This window comes from Cricetulus griseus, chromosome 3 (genome assembly GCF_003668045.3).
Source record: "Cricetulus griseus strain 17A/GY chromosome 3, alternate assembly CriGri-PICRH-1.0, whole genome shotgun sequence".
NCBI classification, from domain to species: Eukaryota; Metazoa; Chordata; class Mammalia; order Rodentia; family Cricetidae; genus Cricetulus; species Cricetulus griseus.
This window is the reverse complement of record NC_048596.1, coordinates 100,593,879-100,618,553: the sequence shown is the minus strand read 5'-3', so window position 1 is coordinate 100,618,553 and position 24,675 is coordinate 100,593,879. Positions and strand designations below refer to the sequence as shown.

Here is a 24,675-nt window from a genome sequence, read left to right as displayed (position 1 = left end):
ACCGGCTGTGATGCCAAAGGATGATAAAGGCATCAGGGTCCTTAACAATGACAGGAATTGTAAAGCCTTCCATTGTAAAGTGGAGGGCTTTACCCTGCAGGCAGGCAGGCAGGCAGGCAGGCAGGCAGGCAGGCAGGCAGGCAGGCAGAACACCCAACAGGAACAACACGGGCCATCAAAAAGAAAAGTTGGTTTTAAAATGATTTGCTTTTGCTCTTCTATAGTCACTTAAACTGGAACGCCACTCTCAAAGCACCAAGGAGAGCAAACAAGGAGCCGTGATAAAATATCAATAAACACAATGCTTCCTTGACAAAAAAATGTCCTTTATGAATGAAAAAAGTAGCACCTGGAGAGAGCAGTGTTTACTGACACGGCTGATTTACATTTGGAATAAGTTCCTATTCTGACTGCATCTGTGTGGACTGCAGATAGCATGCTGGCCTTCAGATCACACTGGCTGCTTCAGAATCACCTCTGCCACGATGGTGTGACCATAGCTATCTAAAACTAACCACAGGCTAGTAGAAAGTGGGTACAGAGGGGAACTAATATTTATTATGACTATGTTCTAATGATTTACATGTTTTATTTATTTTTAAAGATCTATTTATTATGCAGTATTCTGCCTGCATGTATGCTTGCAGGCCATAAGAGGGCACCAGATCTCATTACAGATGGTTGGGAGCCACCATGGGGTTCCTGGGAATTGAACTCAGGACCTCTGGAAGAGCAGCCAGTGCTCTTAACCTCTGAGCCATCTCTCCAGCCCACATGTTTTATTTATATACTTCACTTAAGATCAGATCGATACATATATTCTTGTCATATTTCAAATAAACCTGTGTTGACTGTATTACCATTCTGAGCTGAGTTTCAGAGAGCTTCTATACTGATATAAAAGGAACCATGAGTATGGAAGCATGGTGTGCAGCCTTTAGACCTCCTATTACAGGGTAAACAATTGGCTGATAGTTCCAGCTACTAATTCTGGATCTATATTGTGCTTCAGCACATCAGCCAATGACTGTATGGCAGAGATGCTAAATAAGACCTGTGGTACATGGGCCTCCTCCAATGGGCAGCTAAACTTAAGGGCTTCCTATAAGTGTGGCTGGATCTTTTTTAGAGCTAAGTCACAGTCCAAAATTCTTCCCAACTAGTCCCCCCTCTTTCCTTCTTTCCTTCTACACGCATCCTCTACACATTATGCTTTTCCATCTTTTCCCACTCTTCTTCAATATACTACACGAATCTGCTCCTTATTGGACCCAATACAGTCAATGAATGTGAAAGCTAGTATCGTGTGTGATTACTCAGGAGGAAGAGAACATCAAGAGAGAATTACCCTACAGTGAGTCTTCGATGCATTTCACAGTAGGGACAAAGAGCAAATTCAAAAGGCATTCCAACCTAACTTTCTCCTTCTGCACCTGGGATAACATGCAGGGATGAGGACTCAATGTGTAATGAGCTGGAAGGGAGAGAAAAGTGCGTTAGGGCTAGCAGGCTTGCAGAACTGTGACTTCCTGGCACGTTGAACTGAATGCACAGCTCTGAAAAATCATGAAAGTGAGATAGAAAGATGCCACATAGCCATGGTACAGCAAGAATGCAGCCACACTAGCAACTGAGCCAAACTGCTCAAAAAGAGATAATAATAATAATAAAAAAATCCAAGGACATTTACTGAACAGATACTTTGGTGAAGGTGATGCAGAGGGGGAAATTTAATCTTACATGAATTCTCTGGAGTTATGAGCCTTGCTTCTGTGGATGCTGTGAACCAAATTCAGGTCCTTTGCAAGAGCAGTGTGCACTCCTAACCACTAACTTCCTAGCCTCTGAACTATTTGTTTTCTTTTAAAAAAGGATTATTAATTTTTATTCTATGTATATACGTGTTTGTCTACATGTGTGTATGTGCACAGCATACATGCACGGTGTTCAAAGAGGCCAGAAGAGGCTGTTGGATCCCCTGGAACTGAAGTTACAGATGGTTGTGAGCTGCTACATGGGTGCTGGGGACTGAATCTGTGTCCTCTGCCAGAGCAACGAGTGCTCTTAACCACTGAGCCATCTCTGCAGCCTATGCACTATTTTTCATAAGAAGAAGTTTTTGTATCACTCTGCCAAGACCCAGAATCTAGTACAGTGTGTTCAATGAGTACTTTCTGTCTTGTGTGTCCAGAAGGTCCACAAACCTCTGTATGTATGCTGTGTTTCAGTTTAAAATAAGAAAAGCAAGATATAACTTATAAAGTATAGGGAAACTAGGATAGCATGTTTTGTTTGGAAATGATTATACAAAAGATATGAATTAGCTTTTAAAATAAACAAAATGAAGTAGATCATAATGGCTGTGTTTTAGGAAGGGGTAGAGAATAAAAATGACAACATAATGATGTCTCTGCTTCTCACAGCTACATCTCACTAAAATATCTTAGACCATAACTAAAAGCTCTACATCCTCTTAGACTCTTGCACTTGGTTATTAATGTCGCCTTTATGGAAATAAATAAAAAAGCCCTGATGGACGATGGAAAGTGCATTAGTGTCCATGTTATCGCTCTTGGTATGAATGTAATGGTCATCTTAATAAGGAGATATAAACTAATGTCACTGATTAGAAAATGCACCCACTCACAGCACTTCGCATCCTCCAGCGGGGCCTGACGGTCTTGTCTGAGTGGAATTACTATAAAGCAGATGATAAATTAGGGCAAGGGGCAGAGGGACACATAAATGTGCCTCGGAGATGAAGCAATTACATTCCAAGGACATCACAAGTTCCAGGTCAGCTCGTAAGACCGAGCAGTGAGTCCTGAGCAGTCCTGCCAGCCTGGGCAAGGCTACTGCTCACAACAGGCTGGGCTGAGCTATTTTGATAGCTGGGCCACGGGCCTCCTTAGCTGTAATAACCTGAAAGTAACATTTACATGTTTTAGTCTTTTTTAATCTCCTAAGTACCATGGAGTGATGTTTATCAGAGTTAAGACACAGGCACATTCCTCTTACATGATTTCATCCTCAGGGGAACTTGTCATTATGAGAGCTTATTAAAAGAAAGCAACACTTCACAAGTCTTTCAGAAGAATACCAAATGACATTACAAAAAAAATTTTTTTTTTTTGGCTTAGCTATACAAAGTAATTTCCTTCTTGTGGTTAGCTTAGCGGTCAGAGTTCAGCCATCTTAGGATAGAGTGACCACTGCAATTAGTGTGTGAATGGCACAGACACAGGCTCTCCCACTCGCTTCTAATTAGCTTTGATTTCAGTGCTCAGTGCAGGGGATTGACCTATACTAAGTAAATGCCCACAGATTCATTCACCACAGGGCTTTTGGGAAATCCCACACATTTGTAGGAATGTTGGAAAGAAAGACATCTGTCTAAAACCAGCCTGCTCATCTGTGCAGAACTTATTATATGTTCTTAAGATGCTCACGAATGCTGTTTCCAACATATCTTTCCACAATACAAAAGGCAAAAAAAAAAATACCAGGAATATTCCACAGATTTGCATCAGTCAATTCTTTAAAAATTCTTCTCCACCAAAACTTAGTACAAGTCTGCTTCCATATCTGAAAATGAACTAATAACATGGAAATAGGTCTATAGAACACAAATATAAAAATATACTCTGGCTAGATATTCACTATTACAACCAATAAAAGCAGACTTATTTGGGATGCTAAGCTAAACAAAGGGCTCTCCTTCAAAATTATTTTTTTTTTCTGGGGTACATGACAATAAAATGATGCCTTTCATCATGGCCAATGACATCTGAAAAGGCAACAAGTATTCAGCTGACATAGTGCTCCATGTACCCTTTTCATTGCTGTCACACGGAGAAGTACATAACATATGACACGCAGATTAAAGGATCAGGACAGTAAGAACCTGTGCAGCCACAACTCAGTGTACAGATAGAAGTTTCTGTGCTAATTCCTTCTCTTTCCCACTACTAATTGAGCCTCAATTTGATGCATAGTTTTCATTCCTAAACAATACTATTGACCTTTGTCTGGTTTTAAACTGTGTATGGACAGAACAATGCTACAGGGATCTCTTACGACCACCCCATCCACTTTGAAACTCAGCATTTGATAGTGGAATCTGTTCTAGTCATTGCCATGGTTTCATGGTGGCACAGTATTCCATATGTAAACACACTGTGATTAATGATGGACACATTACTGATAGATTTCAGCCTCTCTCTAGTCTTTGGATAATGTGAACACTGCTGCTATAAACACTCTCCTATACAGATGTTCAACTTCACTGGACAGTGCCAAATCATTATTATTTTTCTTTTTGAGACAGGGTCTCATGTATCTCAAGTTGGACACAAACTTGCTATGTTAGCCAAGGAGAAACCAGAATTTGTGATTCTCCTACCTCCATCTCTTAAGTTATAAACATGTTCCAACATGCCAGGCTAGCACATGAGTGGCTAGTAATGATATCCATGTGGTATACAGGTATATTTGCAGGGAAAACATTCATATATATTTAAAATCAAAGAGTAAACCTCTGTGTCTGCCTGTGTGTAAGTGTGCATGCCTGCATGCTTTAAAATCACGTATGTGCTCCAAAACCAGGCTGGAAGGTATAGCAGCACAGCACAGCACTGGCAGAAGGAAATGGAGATAGTATCTAATTATTTCAGTCACCTTGTTAGGGCACAATCCTGGGCTTAGAGAGCCGGACACTCATTGGTGTCACCACGAGGAAGAGGCATGTGGCATCAGCAAATCAGTTAGATGTGGCTCTGAAGTGGAGGACATCTGGGGCTTGGGGACCTAGGCTGCCTTACAGGGCACCCTGGGAACAAGACAGGACTGTCGTGGTAAAACAGAACACAATGGGACAAAGACAGAAAGCTTTAGAGCAGAGTGGAAGACACTCTGTGGCACAACAGAGGCTCTGGGCCCTATCACATAAAAACAAGGAAATGATGACCCAGAGAGAAGTTCCTAGCATGAAGTTCAGTCCAAGTGACAACACTGACAGGAACCCAGGCCTCCTCCTCCTTATGTTCGTCTTCCAGCCACATACACTGCCTCCAAATTGACTCCACCCAGAGAGTGGTGCTCAGATACACTTATCTTCTCAATTTCATTATGAACTAGTGAATCCCAAAGAGCCAGGGCAACCTCTAAAGCAGGAGCCTGCATCTCTTGACACATCTGTCCTGATGCTGGATGCCACAGAGTGAAGAGTAGACTCAGAAGGAACCCTGTGTTCTAGTCTCAAGTCACTACCAAGTATTTCTACCATTTTGAGAATGTCCAAAAAAAAAAAAAAAAAAAAAAAAAAACCAACAGTCAGCAGGTTTCAGTTTTAACCCAAAGAGATTACAGCTAATTTTATATGTACTCAGACAAGCTGTTATCAAAGTGTGCTCAATTATTTCTGACTTTTTAAATTGAGTGGTTGAGTGTAATACACAAAGCCTAAATTGCCATGCGTCATCCCTTCAGTGTCCATTTTAGCTTGTTTTCATCTACATGAATAGAATGAGGCAATTTGCAGGTTTTTTTTTTTTTTTTTAGTACCTTGAATACATAGCATCATTTTTACCCCCTGAGTGATTGTCAGTCATTATGTAGCCCACGCTGGCCCAAAGTTTACAACTCCCCTGCCTCAGCTTCCTGGACATCAGATTCTAAGTTCAGCCCTAAAATAGCCTGACTTCATTTCACCATGATTTAAAAATACTGTAGTTTATTAATAGCAATCAGAAAGCATACCACTAATTTTTTTTTTAGGGGAGCCCTGGGAACATCTCCTGGAAGCGTGACGCTGATTTGACAGTGGTGATAGCAGCTGTCATACTGCAGGCAAGAGAATGCTGATATGGGCTACAGGTGGTCTAGGTTGGGAAGGGGGTAAACACAGGCTGGCCAAAGTCAAAATGTCAGCAAATTCCACATGTAAGTTACAAGGCATAGGTATTAAGTCAGTACAACATTCTGGGAACTCTAAATAGACCAGTTATAACCTTTTAAAAAAAGCATTATTTACCAAAATTATATTGGTTATTCATAAAACCATCAAATAAACAAATACATGAAATGCATGAACTTAGCACTCACTAATAATTAATAACTGAAATAAATCTAATATTTATTTATATTAAATTTAATAACATAAATAAGTATAATATTCATAGTTAATACTTAATATTAACAATATAAATTATTATTTTATATTAAATAAAACTATTTATATATAATTTTATATAATTATATTTTATGTAATTTATATATAAATATATTATTTTATATAAATTTTAAATAATTTGCCCTTTCTTCAAAAGGCAAAGAAATACATATGTCTAACTTTGTAGTGCCTGCATTCTCTGATCCTGAGATCACATGTTCATTTTCTTATCACTCCTCCCCCATGTATGCATGCTTTTGGTTCAGAGGACAACTTTAAGGGGGGGTGGTACCCAAGTACCCTCCTCCTTTTGTTTGAAATAGGGTCTCTCATTGGCTTGGCTTAGAACATCACTGAGTAGGCTATGCTGGCTGGTCACTGATCATCCAAGGATGTGCCCATCTTTTTGTTTTTTAGCTTGTAAGTGCGTGTTATCCCTGCCTGGCATTTGTGTGGGTTCTGGAAATCTCAACTCTGGTCCTTATACATGAATGGCAAGAGCTTTACCAACCTAGCCATCTCTCTAGCCCAGTGTTTCTCCCTCCCTCCCTTCTCTTAGACTGGCTTAGAACTTATGATTTAGCTGAGGCTGACCCTGAACTTATGACAATCCTCCTGTTTAGGCTCCCAAGTGCTGGCATTAGAGGTGTGAGCTACCACACCTGGCCTAGGCATTTATTCTAGCATATAATGCCAGTATTACAGTGGAAGAATGAAGAAATGTTGGAAATAACCTTAACGTCTACCAATAAAGGAACTGTTAAATGCATTATGGCATATCCACACTATAAAGCAACCTTCATACAGTTCTACTTACCAACAGAAACTGTTTTCACAATATAGCTAAATGGAAAAAAGTAGAAAGTACAACATGCTGCAAATCAAAAACTATTTATTTAAAGTTGTATATATTTTCACTATGTACTCTGGGCATTCTGGGTGCTAAGCCAGGAAGACTGGGAGTTTGAGGCCGCTCTAATCTATACAGATGTGATACAGGTCTCAATTTTTAAACAGCAAGCACTCTGTATCAGACTGCCCTGGGTGGAGTACCCATTCTAAGCTATTATTCTATAAGCTACAAGCTATGTATTTCCCATGAAGCACTGCTTCAATGGCACCCCCCACTTTTCCCCACCTTAAGTGGAGTCTCTATCCTCCTGTCAGCCTTGTGAGTGCTGGGATGATTCTAGAAATAGGCTACTATGCCAAGCTAAGTGCTTGACCATTCAGCTATGCTGCCTTTGAATTAGTTCATTTTAATCTAAATTTTTTAGTTGTTTACTTGCTAAATTTACATTAATAAGGACATTAATTTTCTTATCATTGAAAACACAAGCTTATAAATTTTAAAATGTTCTTCCAGAATTCAGATATATCTTTTTTTTTTTTTTTGAATTCATGTCTTCAAATATCTTATGTCTCAGCTATGCTGGTCAGTTTGATGCCAACTAAAATCAGACCAAATTCATTTTTCATATGGCTCATAATTCATTTCATAAGGCTCAATCAATCACAAAGAATATAGTCAGGATTCCTAGTTCTCTGCACCCCGCACGATTTCCTTTCCGTGGAGATGCATTCTTTGCATAGTTCCCTCCCAGCAGATGTCACTCATAGTGGTGCTTTGGAAAGCCAACTCCATAGACTAAGAAGCTAAAATGAGTCTCGTAAAACTACAACCGAGGAAGCGAGAGGTTACAAACGCTAAGTCTAGTTAAGATGCTAAAAGTACACCTTAGCTCCCAACAGCAGGAAAAAAACAAAGGTTATGTAATAATGTGTCTCTTGCTGTCAGCTAGGAAGAAACTTGCAAGCATGATCCCTGCTCTCAGAGAGGGATGGGTTGGCTCTCCAGGCCTTTGTTCACCTAGTAGCTCTGTGATGGAGTGCCAAGAGCTTAGTTTTCAGAGGTTCAGTGTTCCCAACAGTAAAGTGAGTACAATAATGCCAGTGCTTGTACGGCTTTTGCAATCAACAAAAGGGGATGATATGTATAAATGGGCTCTGTGCCCAAAAATAAGCTATATGAAAGAGAGTTACAGTTCTGTTTTTCTTATTGCAAAAGATGCTCCTGGTATGGGTTTCTTGTTTCAGTTTAAAGTTGGAAAGAAGTTTCTATGATGTAAAGTCTTATCAATTTATCATTTTCCATATTTGAAGAATATAGTGAATACAGCCAATATAATATTTAAAATGTCTAGTAAAGATCTGGAGAGATGGCTCAGTGGTTAATAGCACTGACTGTTTTTCCAGAGGACCTAGGTTCAATTCCCAGTACCCACATGGCAGATAACAACTGTCTGCAACTCCAAGATTTGATACCCTCCCACAGACATACATATAGGCAAAAACAACAATGCACATAAAGTAAAAGTAAATAAAAAATTTAAAAAGTCTAGTTAACAGCTTAATAACTGATGATAGTCCTTTTAAAAGTTAACATGTGAGTGTATAAACATTCAACCAATAATTTAAAGTACAAAGCATTCTATCCTTCTAAATTCAGATGAAAATTATATAGAAATATATATATATATTTCTCGGTCAAAAATCTTCCTTTAAATATATATCCCCCCTATTTAAACACATTCACTATGCCTGTGTGGGCACCCACATGGAGACAGAGAGGAGGGGAGGGAGGAAGAGGGGGAGGAGGAAGGAGAGTGGAAGAGAGGTCAATTAACTGTCTTAAGGAAGAAAGCACACCCTGGCTTCCTAGCTTATTCTCCCAATACTTACTAATATCCAAGATATGCCCAGCAAGCTTACCTGGACACATTTAGGTTCTGATATAACATCTGGTAACTGAACAGCTTAGGAAACAACATAGCCCAAACCATCTTTCCTGTTTCCCTATGGAGGTGGCCCCTGCCTCTGCCAGGCTGGTCTGCATGTGCCCTGGGCAATCCTACCTCTGCCTCTGCCAGGCTGGTCTGCACGTGCCCTGGGCAATCCTACCTCTGGTCCCTTGCTTCTTGGACGAACTTGTCCAAATGCACCCTCTCCGTTTCCCATGAGATCCAGATGACATCATGCCTGCATTTTCAGTTCAGACAGAAGCTTTCCTTAAGCTTCTGTCTGACAGAAGCACACCCATAAGAATGGCAATGGCAATAACATAAGTGGCAGTTGCCAGTTATTGAGACTCCTTTTTGGGATCTACGATATTGTCAAGTATATAGAAGTAAAAAAAAAAAAAAAAGCCAAAGATCTAGAAGTTACCTGAGATTAGTGCAATTATGGAGAATTTAAAATATTCAATTCTAAATTATTTTGCAATTTTCCAAAATTTGACAATGGGCATGCATTATTTTTAAGTTTGGAATTTGTAAACACATAAGTGTGGCTCTAGGGACTGAACCCAGGACCTCACGTATTATAGGTAAGCGTTTGCCCACTGATCTGTATACTCAGGTCCAGAATGTTCAGGTTAAAGGAAAAAGACACACCGCATTGCTAGTTTAAGGATAGGCATATAGATTAATGGAAAAGAATTCAGAAGTTAGAAACAAGTTCTCACACGTATAGTAAAGTTATTTTGACAAGAGTGCCAAGGCAATTTAGATATTAATATGAAGTCGTCTCTCAACGTGTGCTTCTGGGACAAGTGGATATCCACACGTGGAAGAATAAAGCTAGAGCCCTTTTCTACACCACAAACAACCCTGATTCAAATGGATCACAGATCTAAATACTGGAGGCAAAACTACACAGAAGCGGGGCTGGAACAATGAATGGCCTGGCTGTTAAGAGCACTTGCTGTTCTTACAGAGGACTCAGATTCGATTCTCAGCACCTATGTGCCAGTTCATAACTGTCTATGACGCCAGTTCCAGTGGATCCATCACCCTCTTCTGACCTCTGCAGATACCTGCCATACCTGTGGTCCACATACATCCATGCAGAAGGAACATTCATACAAACAAATAAACGAATAAATCTTAAAAATACTACACAGAAGGAAGCCTAAAAGTAAACGCAACCTTGTCTATGCCTTGAATGAAAGCACAGCAAGATGAGAAAAACAGACAAAACTGGATACCCTCAAAACAAAAAACCTTCTACTTCCATGAACATGCTCAAGAAAGTGAAAAGAAAGACCACAGAATGGGAGAAAATCCTTACATTGATTATTTATTATAGAAATTATTATGTAAATAAACTAAATGATTATACAAACAATAGGAGTGTACTTTAAATGATGCCCGACACCTTAGCCAGTAGAAAAAACTTCAATCAAAACCAGTGTGATAACAAATCAACAGCTAGTGGGATGGCTACACTCAAAAAAAGAGAAGGTAACAAATGTTGGCACAAATGTAAAATGGTGTAGCCATCAAAAAATGTCTACAATTACTTCAAACATTCAACAGAGGGAGATAGAACTCAGTGGCAGGATGCTTGCTTAGCATGCATCAATCAGGCCCTGGGGATACGGGATGAAAGAAAGAAAGAAAGAAAGAAAGAAAGAAAGAAAGAAAGAAAGAAAGGAAGGAAGGAAGGAAGGAAGGAAGGAAGGAAGGAAGGAAGGAAGGAAGGAAGGACCAAACGCAATTATATGACTCAGCAATTCCACTGCTAGATATATACTTGAGAATAATAAAAATATGCATAACAGCAATGTTATAATAAACAAAAAGTCAAAACCATTCAAATGAGTAACTCATGAACCTAAATATGGTTCACCTCTATCTGTCTTCTAACAGGAAAATGACTTGCCAATAAAAAAGAATGTCTGATTTATGGTTCCAACATGGGTGAACCTATGCTAAGCAAAAGAAGCCAGTCACCAAAGACCCCAAATTTTATGATTCTATCATCATAATGTCCAGAATAGCCAAAATCCACAGGAACAGAAAGCATATTCCTAGCTATCTAGGGATGGAGGGGCTTTGGGAAATGGGGGGCAATGACAAGGTCCTTAAATTGACTATGTTTGAAGGAACATTATTTGTCAAATATTAAAAGACAGCTAGGGCTGGGGAGATGGCTCAGTGGGTAAAGCACGAGGACCTGAGTTTGGATCTCTAGCACCATGTAAGAGCTGGGTATGGATGGTTGTGTGTGCTTGTAATCTTAGTGTTTAAGGGAAGGCAGAGATGGAGGATCCTTAGGGCTTGTTCACCAGCCAGTCTGAAATAAGTATGGAGCTGTTTCAGGATCAGGGAGAGACTGTCTGAAAAAATAAGGGGGAGATGAGTAGAGGAAAACACTCAAAGTAGACATGCATGGCCTCCACATGCATGTGAATGGGCCGCTACATCAACACGTGTGTGTGTCTACCAAGCTACTGGATTTTATACTTTCAGTGGGTAAATTGTGAGGCATGTCAATTACATCTTAGTAAAGTCTTTTCAAGAATTTTAAATATGAGCTTTCACTACATTATTGCCAAATTTTTGTTGGCAGTAGGGGGAACATTTTGACTATGAAAATATCCTTGGAGGTTTGGGGCTGCAGTTCATGGTGGTGTGCTCAGTGAGCATGTGTGAGGTCCCATGTTCAGTTCCCAGTAATGGTAGAGGAAAAAAAAATCTTTCAGATGTGCATTCCTGATTCCTAGGAGAATTACAAAATAAAATGCATTCCCCACCCCACCCCACCCCCGTGTCATACATATTGAACTGTATGTTGGCGAGGCGTGCACAGGTGTAAATGCTGATGGCATGCACTGATCTGGTCTCGACAGACATGTACCGTGGGCACCAGGAACAGTGAGTGTTAGAGAAAGACCATGACCTCACAGGACACGGCTTGTTTAAAAGGAGAAGGTTCTTCCACTTTCTATGAAGTCTTAATAATTTATGGGGACAGGAAGGGACAGAGTGAGAGGGACAGCCACAGAGACCCCGGCTTTAGTTCAGGTACTGTGTAGTGAGCACACGTCCTCAAGTTTTAATTGTTGTTTTCTCTTGGCACAGAGATAATGGTCTATGAAGAATCCACAGCATGGCCTAAACTAAAGAAAGGAAATAACAGTTCTCAAGCCAGTGGAAATACTTAATCTGGATTATCCTTGTTAATGAGACAGATTTGTGAAGCTACAGAAATTAGCACATGGACAGTTCGATATCTTCAATGCTAGTTCTAGAAAGTACGCAGATATGAAATGGGCTATAGGATTGAAATCTCAAGTTCAACCGAATGTAAGTCACTATTGCTATTTGTAATGTGTATCCACAAGGCATAAGGTCCTCAGTCCCTCAGCTAAAGAGGGACTGGGGGAAAAAAAATCCAAAGAGATGGTGAAGAATCCACAGAGAGTGGCTGAGCCTCTGGCATGTACTGTGTTGCGTTAATGGAAATCACATTGGTCAGTCTGGTCTCACACAAGGCTTGACATCTGGGGGTTGAGACAAGTACCTTGTAGTATCAGAGTATGAGCAGCTCAGGGCTTTTGTAGGACAGCAATTCAACTGTTTTGGTCTCAAAGGTCCTTTACATTCTTAAAATCAGTCAGGACTGCCAAAGACCTTTTGTATATGTATGCCACATATATGCTAATATTTGCTATATTGGAAATAAGAATTAAATAAACTTTAATTATTAATTCATTAAAAAAATAACAGAGGAGCGAGAGAGGTGGCTGAGCAGTTAATAGCATTTGCTGCTCTTATAGAGGTCCTGGGTTCAGTTGCCAGCACCTACATCAGGCAGTTCATAAGTGTCTGTAATTTCAGTTCCAGGGGATCTGTTGTTCTTCCAGCCTCCACATACATAAGGCATACATGCACATACACATAAAAGTAAATCTATTACTTTAAACTAAAACAAGCATGAAGCAATGAAGCATGTTTTCAGACATCAATGAGATGAGTGGCACTATATATATATATATATATATATATATATATATATATATATATGTAGGCCTCCCTCAGAATTTTTTTCTGTTGCATTCATTTTCTTGCCACACATCGATCTGTAAGAAAACCCAGCCTTACTCAGATCTTCAGTTAGAAGGTAAAGATGTATTTATTAGCCTTTCCAAGGAACTGGGGATATTTTTCTTTGATATACTCCCGAACTTGTTGAGCAATAGTAGCAATGCTAAACCCAAAGTCCTGTCAAAGATTTTCCACAGTCTAAGACATTACAGCTCTTTACTTGGTCTCTCCTGCTGTTGAAGTGATCTTGACCCACACATGACTTCATACATATCAGCCACTTTGAAAACTTAGTTTATATAATATATAATTGCCATATAGTATATAAGAAAACAAAATAGACAGCTGTAAGGACTGGGAAGCTGCCAATCTTGGTTGCTGCTGCTGTTGTTGAAGACAGTGTCTTGCTATGTAGCCTCCTGCAGGCTGGTATCTCAAATGTGTGCTGCTATGCCTGGCTCTGCAAGTGTTCTGAAATCCTTTTATTCAAAATCTTGTTTTTATCATCAGTTCATTTCCTTTAAGTGGCAGGCCCACTTCATTCATTTTTGAGAAAATGTTTGCCAAATAACCTAAGGCTGAATGACCATTCTTTGATGCCAAGAGGCTGCTGTGTGAGAACGCAGCCAGTTCAGTCAGCAACTCAAGTGCTTCTCGTGATACTTGGGACACATGGGGGTGCTTCATGCAGGGCCCCTTCCTATTACACAGACTATTAGGAAGGAAGATGCATAGAGATTCATGCTTCACTATGGTCATACTTAAAAAAAACAAACAAAAACAAAACAAAACTGTTTTGTGTTTTGGAAAGATGACTTAGTGGCTGCTCTTGCAGAGGATCCGGGTTTGATTCCCAGATGGCAGCTCACAACTACTTGTACCTCCAGTTCCAAAGGATCTGATCCCCTTTTCTGGCCTCCAAGGGCACCAGACATGCACGTGGCATACAGGAACACATGTGTGCGTGCACATAGTGTGGAAACCTGCAATTGATGTCAGGTGTCAGTAACTTCCACTTTATTTCCTGCATCAGGATCTCCTAGCTAGTTTATTTGGCTAGACAGCTTATGATGGAGACTACAGGCAGCTGCCATGCCAGCCTAATTTTTTTTTTTTTTTCAAGACAGGGTTTCCCTGTGTAGCTTTGGAACCGGCCTAACTTTTAAGTGGATTCTGAGTATCTGAAGCAGGTCCTCACACTCGTACAATGTGGTATGAACAGCGATACACACTGTTCTTCATACCGCACTGGTTAATCTTCCGTCGGTGAATAATGAGCTGGGCTTTCTCACCATCCCTTCCTTATGTGGAGCCGCTGTTCTCAAAGCATCGAAAATATGGCAAGATCAGACATTTGTTTTTGTCATCCATGAGTATATTTTGCATCACTCTTTCTTTTTTCCTTTGAGAAAGGATCTCCTGTAGCTCAGGCTGGCCTGGAACTGTTTAAGAGGATGACCTTGAACTCTTCATTCTCCTGCTCCTACCTCCCTGGTGGTAGCAGGAAGAGGATCAGAAGTTCAAGGTCTTCTCCAGCTACATACTGAGCTTGAGGCCGGCCTGGGCTACAGGAAACCCTGTTCTGTACTCCCAACAGCAACATCCAAACAAACAGTTCCACAAACCGGATTTTAACCTCCCCAGTACAACCAACCACAAGCTGTTTCCTTAACCCCACAGTTCTCCCAGTTAGGAACCTGTAACTGGACAGAGGATCACTTCTTCCTTTCACAGACACATTTCTAGAGCGGCGAATGAAGTGATTGAACAAATGCAGTCATCCCTAGTTTCCATGCGGATTTAGAATTAAGCCGAGGTTTCCCCTTGTGCTCCCTATGGTTCCCTCTGTCCTGTTACAATACAAGGGCTGCATGCACCTTCTCTGACTAGAAAACCAACAAGCCCTTCCTACCCCAGGGCCTTTGTCCCTGCTGTTCCCATGGCCTTAGGGAGATTCCTGTGCCCTTATTCTTCGCACAGCTGGTTTTCCAGTCATCATCCATGCCTTAGCTCAACAACCACTTCCTCAATAAGGCTTATTTGACAGCTTTATCTGAAGCAGGTCTCTCTCAAGTTACTGTGTACTATATTACTTAATTAATCTCTAGCACTTCACTTACTATAACCGGAAATGCTTTTATTTATTGTATGCCTTTCCACATTCAACTAGAAATCTAATGAAGCAGGAATTTATTTCTTGAATCCGAGGCCTTGAAACTTATTAGGCATGTGCTCTATCAATTGAGCTATACCCCCAGCCACAGACACCTCATTTTAAAAATCAATGCTAATTATACTATGCTTGAAAATATTCTTGGATTTTTTTTTTTCTTTTGAAACTCGCCACTATCTCAAGCTAGCCTGGAACTTGCTATGTCGTTCAAGTTGGTCTTGGGCTCACAGAGATCCTCATGTCTCAGCTTCCCTAGTATTAGAATTATGGGCATGTGCTGCAATGCAGGACTTATGCTTGAGCCTGACAGGCCCATCTCTGTAGCATCACCTGCTTCCCAACAGGGAAAGCTATCTCCTACCGAGGAGGACTGGCTCTGGACAGACATTAGTAGCTGCTGCCACCAACAACCATTTTGCTGGACTGACTTACTCACACACACACACACACACACACACACACACACACACACACCCCTCAGGCTGCAGTGGCATGCAGAGGGCAAGCAGGTTGGCTGGGCTCTCTGCTCTTTTCATCATACTTCAGGGGTTCTGCTTGAAGGCCTGCCTTCCTAAGCCTGTGCTTTCAAAACTTGGGCTGGACTGGTCCCAAACCCTGAAGTAACAAATATTACTAAGTTCTGTCATTTCCTCCACCAGAAAAGTGATTTTACTACTACTTCTGGTTGTGATGAAAGGTCCTATTGACTATTCAAATCCTCGACCAAGTTATGGATGCAGTATTAAATGACTTCACTCCCTTTTCTCTGGCACTTTTACCCATGCCAGTGCTTTCATCCACCTCCACTAACCTGGCTTGTAAATCATGGAGGTGGGGCTGTCTTAATGGCAGGACTTGTTCACATCTCTAGAGATGGGGTTTAAATGAGACTGACTGAAAAGACTAGTTCTTCTTTGACAACATGCATTAGTGTATACAGACAATCCTTCCAAAGCTACACACATCTAATTGCCGTAAGACTGGCTTAAGAACCATAGTTATTAATAACTTTATTACAAATCAGAACATGGAAAAGTGATGCCAGTAAGGTCAAAACAAAAAGAAACTTTCCCAAGCTTCTCGGGGTCACAAATTTGCTAAAACTTTCTTTTATATGTTTAAAAATGGCTTCCTGTAAAAGATTTCAAATCTATAGAAGTCTGTTTTGAAGAAACAGAAAATGACACCAGGGAGCAAGCTACTTGTTTCCTAGGGCTAGAGTAGACAAGCTATTGCCCTCCCCTAAAGAATACAAAGTTGAGCACATGCGGTTACTACAGGCAGGCTACTTCTTATGAAGATGAGAACATTAGTGAGCACACTGTGGCCTGGACTTGGTTAAGAAGTCAGAGGCTACTTGGATGGTGCTCCCAAGTGCTCCATTTGTGAGTCGAAGCAGAGCACTGACTTCCATTTCCCATCGCACACAGACAGCCTCTGCTTGGCCTTCCAGTTGGGCTACTCTTAGCGACTCTTTACAGTGCCTTTTCCATTTCTGTTGGGAACATGGCATGTATAATGTCATGCATTCTTGAGCTTGAAACTGATGTATATTTATGAGAGATAAACATATTTATTTATAAGATTCAGGAACTGCGGCAGGGCAGGTTGCACCTGGAAGCTTCCAAATCCAGTGCCTACATGTACAGCACCAAGATTCAGCAGCAAAAAGGGCAGGAGAAGAACCTCTGAACTCAGACTAGAAATTAGTTCTTTTTAACAATGCCGCTTTTACTGCTAGACAAATTGTATGCTCTCTCTGCCATGGATGAGGTCCCTGGACATGCTGTCAAATTCACTAATTTACTAATTGACTTCATCTTCCTTGGTGTAGCATTAATCTGGGTATTTCGGGACTAGACCAGGCTGTCAATGCATGGTGCTTATCATGGAATGACACAGTTGTGACAGAGGCGTGTGAGCCAGACAGCCTTGATAGCAAAGCCCTGCTTCTTTGACAGAAACACTTATCTGCCAAAAATGGAGGGAGGAAAAATATCAGTTGTGGGAAGAAGAGCTCAAGGGAAGGTGCGTAGTGGGCAAAGCCTGTGTGTGTGGCCACTCACCCTAGCAAGAAGGTGAAGGTGAAAAGGGTGTGGCCCCGAGCTTGTGTAGCTTGGGTTAGAAGCAAGTGGTTAACACAGTGTGGCAAACCAGAAATATGATCCAATTTCAGAATAGGATAACGATCTTCATAAAAACCACATTTCCAAAAACAACAACAAAAAGCCTAACATTAAACTGAGGTTGTCCGAGGGAAAGAAAAGCAAAGATAACACATATGGAAGAATAATTCTAGTCTGATCGGCCTTCAGATTCATATGGAGAAAAGACAACTGAGGCTCGTAAACGCAAAGCATCACAAAGCTTATTACTTCTATAAAATCGAATGGTCTGAGGACCCAGCTGACAATGTCTTTACGGAACAGCAAAGGGCTACTTCACCACGTGACACTGCAATCAAATGGATGTCCAAAGGAAAGGAAAGTGACAAAGGAGGCCTTCCTCTGAAGCTAAAAAATTCATGGAACGTCCAACCCTTGAAGTAGAGCCAACTGCACTAAAGAAATGCTGTGGATTGCTTTCAGGAAAACACAAACTCAGGCATCTGGTACCCTTCCATGGTCCATGGAAAAACACTGTTCAAGTGAGACACTAACTGATGGGATGCTGAAAGAGCCACAAGATTCCAAGATGGGTTGGAAGGAACATATGCTTGGTCTTTCCCTTTGGGTCCTGGATAATGAGGTGAGGAGACCATTATGGACTTGCCAAAAGCACTAAACTTCTACTCCATAAACAATAATGCAAAATGAGTCCCCAGAAGTGGTCTAAGAGAAGAAAGCTATTACCAACCAAGTAGCAGAGCCAAGGGATTATTCAGACCACACACTCAAGACCAAGCCTACCAGGAAGAACTCAGAAAAGGACCGATACAGTCAGAGATGGATTCCACACGGGCCCACTGCCTCTCCCAATTCACTTTAACGTCACAGAGTAACACTATGGCCAACAACTACACTGGCTATGTAACTGGCTACAGTAAAGGGTTGGCTGCAGTAATTATGGAGAGAGAGTTAACAATGGAGTGAGTGACAGGAATGAGAAGAGTCACTTACCTGTGCTATGTTCTTGTTCAGAAGGTAGACACCATAATCAAACTGCAGCTTCTCCCCTCCCTTTGGATACAGTGGAAACCTAAGAAAGGTAAACAAAGATGAGAAATTCTCAAGAACAGGGTAAAATGACCTCATGCTGTTGACAGAGGCAGAAGTTCCATAGGCGCATACTAGGAAGAAGACAATGTACACTTACAGTGGTTTTGCCCCCCCCTCAAGATCAAGACTAAATGCAATGAGATAAAACAGATGTCCCTACAGAAAGATTAGTCACCAGCACTTCTTGCTGGTTTTTTTCTTTCTTTTCTGTCTTTTTTTTTTTTTTCTTAATGGCAGTCATGCTAAGTGATGAAATCTCAGGGTGGTTTGAATTTGTAGTGCCCTCATAGCCAAGGTTTTCAGCATTGTTTTAAATGTTTATTAGCCATTTCTAAACCATCTTTTGAGACTACCTGTTTATTAGCCCATTTTTCTGCATTGCTGGTAGGAATGCAAATGCTCTAGCCACTACAGAACTAAGTATAGAGGGTCTCAAAAAAAACAAAAACAAAAACAAAAACAAAACTACATATGAAACTACCACTCTGGGTAAGTACCTGACCACTGTAAGTCAGCACACCACAGATGTATCTACATGTCCACGTTTACTGCAACACTACCCACAACAGCCAAGTGATGGGATCAGTCAGATGAATGAATAAAGAAAATGTGTTGTATACACACAATGGAACTTTATTTAGCCATAAAGAACAACATTATGCTACTTGTGGGAGAATGACTAGGACAGGAAATCACTATGTTAAATTAAATAAGTCAGACACAGAAAGACAAATATCACCTTTTTATGGCTATATCAAAACCCGTCTGTCTGTCCATCTGTCATCCATGAAGAGGAGGAGGAGGGATGACTAGAGGAAGAAAGGGCACCAGAGGGGGAGTGAAGGTGGTCAAAGGATCTGAAACCCAACAGGATGTACAGTGAATATACACTTATTAAAAAAAAAAAACAACTACAACTTAAGAGTCATGAAGTGAATGACATCTTGCTTGGTTCTGCAATGTTGAATCACTCTCAAGAACAACACAACAATAGTGAAATGAAGGGTGTGGAATAATTACTAACTTTCATTTTGATTGTCCCGACTGCCTGAAGAGAAAAAGGCATTAAAAAAAAAAAAAACCTGGAGGGGATAGTGTTTTCAAATAAAATAAAAGAAGGAAGTACAATTTAAAAGCTTTCTATTAAATTCTCAAGAGCTGTGGTTTCATAGTATCCAAAAGGTAAATCTGATGTGCTGTAAAATTATAGGCATTGGGGAATGAGCAAGGTTATGAACTAAAAATTTACTAAAGGAAACCAAATGTTTTAGACACCCATCAAGAACACAGGATTTTGTATTTAACTGGGACAGTAAAACATAAACTAGGACATGTGTGTATCCCCAATTAGGGAGGAATAAAACTGACAGCAAAGGCAGGATGAGCAATGCAAAAGCAGTTTTGTCTGTTTGTTTTGTTTCTGCAAGGTGCCTGGGAACCCTTCGCACTCACATGGTCTAGGGTGCAGGGAAACTCCCCTACTTGTAGACATAACAATGAGGCTCTTTAGCGCAATCTGCCCATTGTAGAGTTATTCTATAAGCTACCCTACGTAGGCAGTCTCTCTGAACCGTTCTCCCCACCCAAAGTTATCTCCGCTTTCAAGTTATAAATTCAGAAACTCCATATACCATAGGAGTAAATTGAGATTAGCTCACTCTGAAAACCAAACCTCTACATTTGTGAAAACTAGATCTCACAACATTGGCCTTTATTATGACTGCTCCGGGACTTTGTGGAAAGAGCCACAAGGTATGTGTGTGACATTAAAACAAAACCAGAGAGTGATTAGAGCCAAAGGTTGGAACAGGGCGATGCTGAGAACAGACCAGGGATCAGGACAGAGTTCACATTTCCTTCTCCTTCCACATTCTTAAAGGGTCGCTTCAAGTTGAACACTTTGTTTATAACTTTCACATCCATCTCCTGTCGCAGAGGCACAGTAGACCTCCTCAGCAACCCAGAAAGGTGGAATCCACTCCAAACGGCGAAGCTTATTACCATCGGGGCATAAGATAGGAACCAAAGGCATTTTATTTCAATTATATTTGCAAGTCGTGGGCAGTTTAGATAAGAACTCAGTCATTCAAATACAAGCAGAAAAGCATTCTTCACAGTACAAAAGGACTTGTTATGGAAGAGTATTAAAGCCAGCATGGTGGTGTATGCCTGTGAACCCCAGTGCCTCGGAAGATAGCAAGTTCAAGGTCAGCATGAGCTACATAGCAAGACTTGTCTGAAACCCCCCCCCCCAAAAAAAAACCCAGGAAGAAGAGGATAGCATTAATAACTGTATGATGAAACACATATTTACTATTAATACATTCAATATGAATTATTAATACCACACAATTTAAATAGCCAACTTATTTTCCAACTTAAATACATTTCCAAGTCTTACTAGGATTGCACCTACTGTACACAGTGAAAAATCTCAGAAGCAGAAAGCAATGAACACTGCATGTGTGGAAGAAGTCCATCTGAGGTCACTACCACTGCAGCCTGGTGGGGAGGAGGTGGTTCGGTACAGGAGCCTAGCTTGCAAAATCGAATCATCCTAGTCCAGCCTGTACCACACTTCCTTTTCCTAGTCATCCCAGTTTGTAATTCTGCACATATTGTGTGATTATCTGGTTAATCTGTGTCTCTCTTAGTGTACATCTCAGCAGACTAATGTCTCCCTTAGTACATAGCTAGCTCTCACAGGATAGACACTAGTTCTTTTCTGTTTTTCAGACAAGGCTGAACAACTGACCTAAAATTTACTATGTAGCTTAGGCTGGCCTCAAGACCAAGGCAATCCTCCTGGCTTCAGCCTCCTAAGTATTAAAATTATAGGCACGAGCTGTACTGTGACCACCTTAGAGACAGGTTCGATTTTGTTCTTCTTTTGCCTTTACTAATAGACACTAAGCAAATATTTTTTCAATTAAAGAAACAGATCATGTATGAAAACGATTTGGAGCTCATTATACTGGGCCATTTCAAAATGAGGGCAGATTTGTGACAGGACTCCCCAGGTGCTAATGTGATCCCAGTGGGATTAGCAGGGAGGCTAAAAATGGGAATGAATGTGCAAGTGACAACCTCTTGACTTGACTTTACAACAGTGTCACTATTATTTCAAAGAAACTGATGCCTTGGTCACCTATTTAGTAAGTGGAAGAGACATGACCTCATTTCTCGGTCCTCAGGGATAAATGCAGCATTCTCCCTTGCTCTGTGTCAGTCAGTGGCACACCCAGGATGACTGATCAGGAGAATGTCAGCCAGCTGAGAGCAAGGATGGAAGGAACAGGGGTGGGTGCTCATCTTGGAGGACAGAGGTATCAGCACTAGGTCTGCTCTGCATGGCTTCAGGCATCAGGGGGTGAAGTGCACACTAGCTTGATTTCACCACAGCCATTCAAAATGCTAAAAATCTCAAGTATAGGTGATCAGTCAGAAAAGGGGAACAAATAAAGGACAGAATGGTGACCTCCCAAAAAGTAAGTAGGTCTAGATCCTAATTCCCAGAGCCTGTGAGTGTGCCCCTATTTGGAAAAGCCCCACCCCCACCACAACATTAAAAGATCTCAGGATGAGATCACCTTTGATTGTCCAGGTGGGCCTTAAATCCAGCAGGTTTGCTTATAAGGGAACAGCAGAGAAGAGATCATGTGACCTTACAGACACAGCCAGGAAATGTCTAGAAGCTTGGAAACAGGAAAGAAAGGTGGGTGGCCCTACTGACACCTTGATTTTGGACTTTAGGCATCCATGAGAGATAATTTCTGGTAATTGACGAAAGCCCTAGTACCACCATGGAAGGAAACACTGGCTCCCACCAACAGCATGAGATACAGCATTTCCCCAGCATCGAGACTCTGAAACTGGCACATGTGGATCTGAATGCAGAACCATTCAGTTTTTCTTTAGAAACTCAGAAAACATTCAAAACTACACTGCCTAAGGGGTACTACACTGGACAGGCATTAGCTACGGCTGCAGTATAGACCTACTGAGTGCTGCTAGGCAGGGTACCTGAAGAGAAATCTGTGTTTTGGTCTGATGTAGAACCCTTTGACTCCTGCATTAAGTTCATATATACATAAAATGCCATCCATAGAGCTGGGCATAAGGGTGCATGTCTCTAATCCCAGTATCCCAGGGCTGAGGCAGCCTTGGGTTCAAGGCAAACCTAGGCTACTTAGAGAGACTCCTTTTCTCAACAAAACAAAACAAAAAACAAACACAGAGACATAATACATGGAGACTATGTGATACTCACCCTAGGAAAATATTTTAAAAGGAAGCGATTTTTTTTGAAAATTTCTTATTAAAAATATTATAGGCATGTACTTCTCTGTCAATAACAGCAGTCTTCTTTCTTTCTTTCTTTCTTTCTTTCTTTCTTTCTTTCTTTCTTTCTTTTTTAAATGAAGAATTCTAGATTGGTGACAGTTTCTTGTTCCCCTTCTCAGACTCACATCCAGGTTAGGTTTTTGGCCCAAGGGAGGGGGGGTGGCTTTGAGATACTGTGGGAACTGCTTCACTCTTGCAATGCATGTTAAGATCACACATGTCCACTGTGTTTGTAGAAAGTATGACAACATTTAATATATTCTGAGGACATGACTTTACCTCGCATGGAACACACTGTCTTCTGTCTTCTGTATTAGCTTTTCATCACAACTTTTCTCCTAGGCTTAGAGTGACATTCGATTCAAGTAAGTCTGACCTTACTCTATAACTGCCTGGGTGATGGGGCTTCTGGGAATGCCTCTAGGGATTATGGAGGTGGGAAGAACTACTGTGGGTAGCACCATTCCCTGGCTAGGATCTTGGACTATGTAAGTGAAGAAGGAGCTTCTGAGACTAGACAGTCTTTTCTGTTATAATCCAGCATTAAAAAACCTAACGGACTACCTCAACTCACTCTAGCAGGACAGTCACATGGAGAGTAACTCTCAGAAAAAAATAAAAGGGAAAGGAAAAGTAACAAAAGTAAAATTGGAGTTATCAGCTCAAGAATAAAAGAGCTCACTTTTCAAAAATTAATTTTTATTTTATGTGTATGGGTGTTTTTGCCTGCATGTACATCTATGTAACCACTTGTATGTCTGGTGTCCACAGAGACCAGAAAAAGGCATTGTAGTCCTTGGAAATGGAGTTACAGATGGTTGTGAGTTGCTATGTGGATGCTAGGAATTGAACCTGGGTCCTCTGGAAAAGCAGCAAATACTCTTAACCGCTGAGCCATCTTTCCAGCCTCAAAGCTCACCTTTAAAAAGATATTTTTAAATATTTATTTTTCCAAGCAAGTCCTCTTAAACCAACTATAATAGCTGGAGTCAATTCTGGCATATGTTTCTGTGTAGCCCGTTGAATTGACTCCTGTGGGAAAATTAGGAAGATAGGTGGTGACACTGGGGTGACCCTCTGCTAGAAGTTAGCAATCCTTGGTTGGCTTTGCTAAATTTTGAAGCTATACGGACTTCAAACAAACAAGAACAACAACTACTACTGCTTTTATCCACAACATAAAACCGAGACAAACCAATTACACTGAACTCCGTAGGGGGAAAAGGAACAGAAAAATGCTACCAGCATACCTCTCTAGAGCCTCCCCACTAGTTAGAGAACTGACCACATATTAAATACATTGATCCAGATTAAATTGGAGATCCACAGATCTATACTGCATAGCTATAAGACATAGGCAAAGGATTGTTTACTTTTCTAAGACTAAGCAGAGAGCATGAGGTGTCCCAAGCTTTACAACAGCGCTGATGCCTTGTCTGTGACACTGAGGTGAGGCCAGAAAGAAAGAGGGTGCAGGGAGACAAGAGATGGGAATGGCTAGCTACAAAGGTTCACATGGACTGGAAAGATATTTCAACATGTGTTTCTATGTCACAAGGTCACATTTATTAACCAACCTCAAAAAATACTCCTTAAAAACATTTTAAAACAGTACTTCTACTTCCATTTGCCATTTGTTACTCTAATTTATTTTCAAGTTTCATTGTTTTAAATTTATTTTTATTTGCATGTGTATGTGTGTGTATGCGCATGCATGTGTGTTTGCACCACAGCCCAAATGTGGAGGTCACAGGACAACTTGGTGTAGTCAGCTCTCCCCTCCACTTCTATGTGTGCTCTGGGGAATGAATCAATGGTCAGGCTTGGTGGAAGACACCTTCACCCACTGAGCATTTTTCTGGCCCTCCATTTCTTTTTGGT

The 24,675-nt window shown here is 40.8% G+C and overlaps 1 protein-coding gene across 4 annotated transcripts in view; it reads right to left on the bottom strand.

The window, feature by feature from the left end:
* Window positions 1–24,675, bottom strand: part of Uvrag (UV radiation resistance associated) — a 253,318-nt gene that overhangs the window by 47,682 nt on the left and 180,961 nt on the right. For all 4 annotated transcript variants that reach the window (XM_027407741.2, XM_035442366.1, XM_027407740.1 and 1 more), the window contains one exon: window positions 18,352–18,430. In XM_027407741.2, the coding sequence (XP_027263542.1) occupies window positions 18,352–18,430 (79 nt within the window). The remainder of the gene's footprint in view (window positions 1–18,351; window positions 18,431–24,675) is intronic.